Here is a 2,826-nt window from a genome sequence, read left to right on the forward strand (position 1 = left end):
CCCCCCCCGGCGCCAACGCCCCCCGCCGATGATGTGTATGACGAAGTAGCTACCGGTGGTTGGATGAACCGAATATTTTCTTCTCTTATAGTCATAAACGATGATCCTTTTAACATAGAACTCTTTTGTCATTTTACTCAACTGAATGCTGGGGAGGATTTGGATTTGTCTGTTAGTAGATACATACTTTTTAGCAATTTTAAAAATAGCAGCTAGCGTTAGAAAGCATCATTGAAAAACCTTAATTCAAACTAATGTAACTATGCAGCAAAAAATAAGTGAAGTTCACATACTTGAGGTTTTATTTGGGGTGATTGAAGTTTTTCAAGAAGATGCATGTAAAATTGTGACTTGCAAAAATAATTTCAAAAATCAGATAACAGCTATTTTACAACCATCATAATATAATATGTCATGTTGAAAAAAATAGTTTCTCATCACAGAAATTTCAAGAATCAACAAGTAAGTAATTTTTCAGACAGACTGTCTTGACAGTCTGAAATGTAAAGCAGACAAAAGCTATCCCATCTCTCTCTCTCTCTCTCTGTATCCTTCCTATAACTAGGGTACACATATATAAATAAATAATAAGAAGATTAATTACCAATTATTTAATGTGGTTCACGGACACACAACATTATTCATCTTAACATTTATAAAAGAGAAATGGAAAATTGCACCCCCATAAGATCATCACGGGCATTTGAATTTCCATGAGCTCGATATACAATATAACTATAAAAATCATATAACAAATTCATCAAAATTAACGAATCTTTGCTTCCCCCGTTAAATTGATAACTTCAGCTCCAAATCCAACTCTTGCAAGTTGCTGGAATCCGATACTTGGCTGTTTGACCCGGCAGAATAGCTTCTGTCATTTCTATTTCTCCTCTGCACAAAATCCTGAAAAATAACTTAAATCCCTTTATATCCATAACTACAACTATATATATGTCTGTGTCTATGTGAAAATTTACTTGCATACCACGTAACTTTTATGTATTTACATTTATAAATGTATGCATGAAAGATGTGTTTCACTTGTGAAAAGATAATAAAGATGGCATTTTTGATGTGATGTTAAAAATTTAAGTGATATGCATGTAAATATGAATGCTTAAGGGTTAAATATGTAAATACTTAGATTCATTCCAGCATTTGTATTTCAACCAACCTCCATGAGTGGCAAAGTCACTGGTCCAAAATGGCTTGTCTGTGATACACTGCCGCTTCTATTTGGATGAAACCTAGCAAGCAAAATGGTATGACATAACAAAACTTCATTTCAAGCAAAATGAAAGTTGTCAAAGTTGATATATCATTAACATTATTGTTGACAATATTACATAAAGTATGTTATGTTAATGTTGGCCAGCACTCAGCAATCACCTTCAGTCCTCGTTTTATAAAAATTTCACATGCATAGTTTCGGTGCTGAAATTTTATTAATTCTACTGCAGGAAGAAGCATGGTTAATCAAATAATACACAAACCCTAGTTTGAGTCTAAAGCAAAGTACCTTGGTGAAACACAGAACTGAGTGTCACCAAAGGTAATATCTTCACCTCTGCTCTCTCCATATCCCACCTGAAACCAGAAGTAATTTAGCAAACTTTCATTATACAGCATATAAAGACAAAATAAAATAAAATAAAAATTCAATTTCAGATCAATCATAATGACAACATGGGAAAAAAATCAAATTGCAAAAGAATAAAAAAATTACAAAAAAAAAAAAAGACTTGATTCAGATTTCTGTATATGTTGATCACTAAGCAATTCATCAGGGGAAAAGATTAAAAAAAAGAACTTTGGGCAACATTATACAGGCAGAAAATTGATGGGAAATAATTGATAAATGAGAGTTTAGAGACATACTAACCATGGTGATATTATTAGGAAAAGCAGGATAAATTGATTGTTGACTGTAATTAGACATCATCTGGCTTTGAATTCTAATTTTTTCAAGCTGAGCCACACCAAGTCCTCTCTGAGGCTGCTTTATTGTTCTATCCATACTGCTTTTCTTTCCTCTCCTTGAACTTCCAGAACTTGATGATCTTCCTCCTCCCAGCTCATTCTCTCCTTGTTGGCCGCTCCCCATCATCTCTTGATGAAGAAAAGTAAAACAAATAGAAGAAAAAGAAGTTGGAAGAGATAGAGAGAGAGATGAGTTATGACAATCTACCTTACAAGTGAAAGGGAGATGACTCATTTTAAAGGAGAGAACATTGCCTCGACGGCCAACGAGGTGTCATGTCACACTCAAATGAGATGTATGACGATGTAGTGTCTGATGGTCCGGAGGCAATATTTTCTTTTTTTTTAAGGTTTATTTTAATTAAGAAATATGTGACTTTCTGGACTGGGGATTGGAGAAGATTACATGGAGATATTCTTTACTTTTATGTCCTTTGCCTTGTTGTTGAAGATCTCTCTTCCAATTCTTTCGGTCACTGGGAGCACCATGTGCAATGGATGGCTAATAATTAATAACAAAAGACTGACTTATGGGCAAGATTTGATAGAGATATACTTAGCTTTTAGGGCTTTCTTTCGTTAAATATACCTCATATCACGTTTTAGAACTCAAAAGGCATCTGTATGCTCCATACTCTCTAACTGGTAGATATTGTCGTTAAAAGCCTAGATAGCTTAAAGTTAAGAAAAATTATAGTTTTTTATATATATTTATCTTAAAAGTTAATGCAGCGTCAGCTATATACTACATGATAAAAGAGGCATAAAAACTTGCGTTTATTAAGTTAATGCAATTCATAAATTTAATTTTGTATATTTTGATATATCTATATCTGTATATAT

General features: G+C 33.2%; 1 protein-coding gene across 1 annotated transcript; it reads right to left on the minus strand.

The window, feature by feature from the left end:
- Positions 1-789: 789 nt before the first annotated feature.
- On the minus strand, positions 790-2,107 carry LOC110020961 (protein SPEAR3-like). Its single transcript, XM_020719269.1, has 4 exons — positions 1,886-2,107; positions 1,523-1,590; positions 1,178-1,250; positions 790-906 (listed from the first exon to the last, which is right to left on the minus strand). Exons 1-4 carry the CDS (start codon positions 2,105-2,107, stop codon positions 790-792), a joined length of 480 nt encoding a protein of 159 aa, XP_020574928.1.
- Between the last annotated feature and the right edge of the window lie 719 nt (positions 2,108-2,826).

This window comes from Phalaenopsis equestris, unplaced genomic scaffold (genome assembly GCF_001263595.1).
Source record: "Phalaenopsis equestris unplaced genomic scaffold, ASM126359v1 Scaffold000114, whole genome shotgun sequence".
Taxonomy (NCBI): Eukaryota; Viridiplantae; Streptophyta; class Magnoliopsida; order Asparagales; family Orchidaceae; genus Phalaenopsis; species Phalaenopsis equestris.

What these genes read in the sequence shown, in the direction of transcription:
- LOC110020961 (XM_020719269.1), bottom strand. Translation starts at nt 2,107, where the DNA reads ATGGGGAGCGGCCAACAAGGAGAGAATGAGCTGGGAGGAGGAAGATCA. An exon ending in TTCCTAATAATATCACCATG is followed by an intron (nt 1,591 to 1,885) that starts GTTAGTATGTCT and finishes TTCTGGTTTCAG; the next exon opens with GTGGGATATGGAGAGAGCAG. An exon ending in CAGTTCTGTGTTTCACCAAG is followed by an intron (nt 1,251 to 1,522) that starts GTACTTTGCTTT and finishes TTTGCTTGCTAG; the next exon opens with GTTTCATCCAAATAGAAGCG.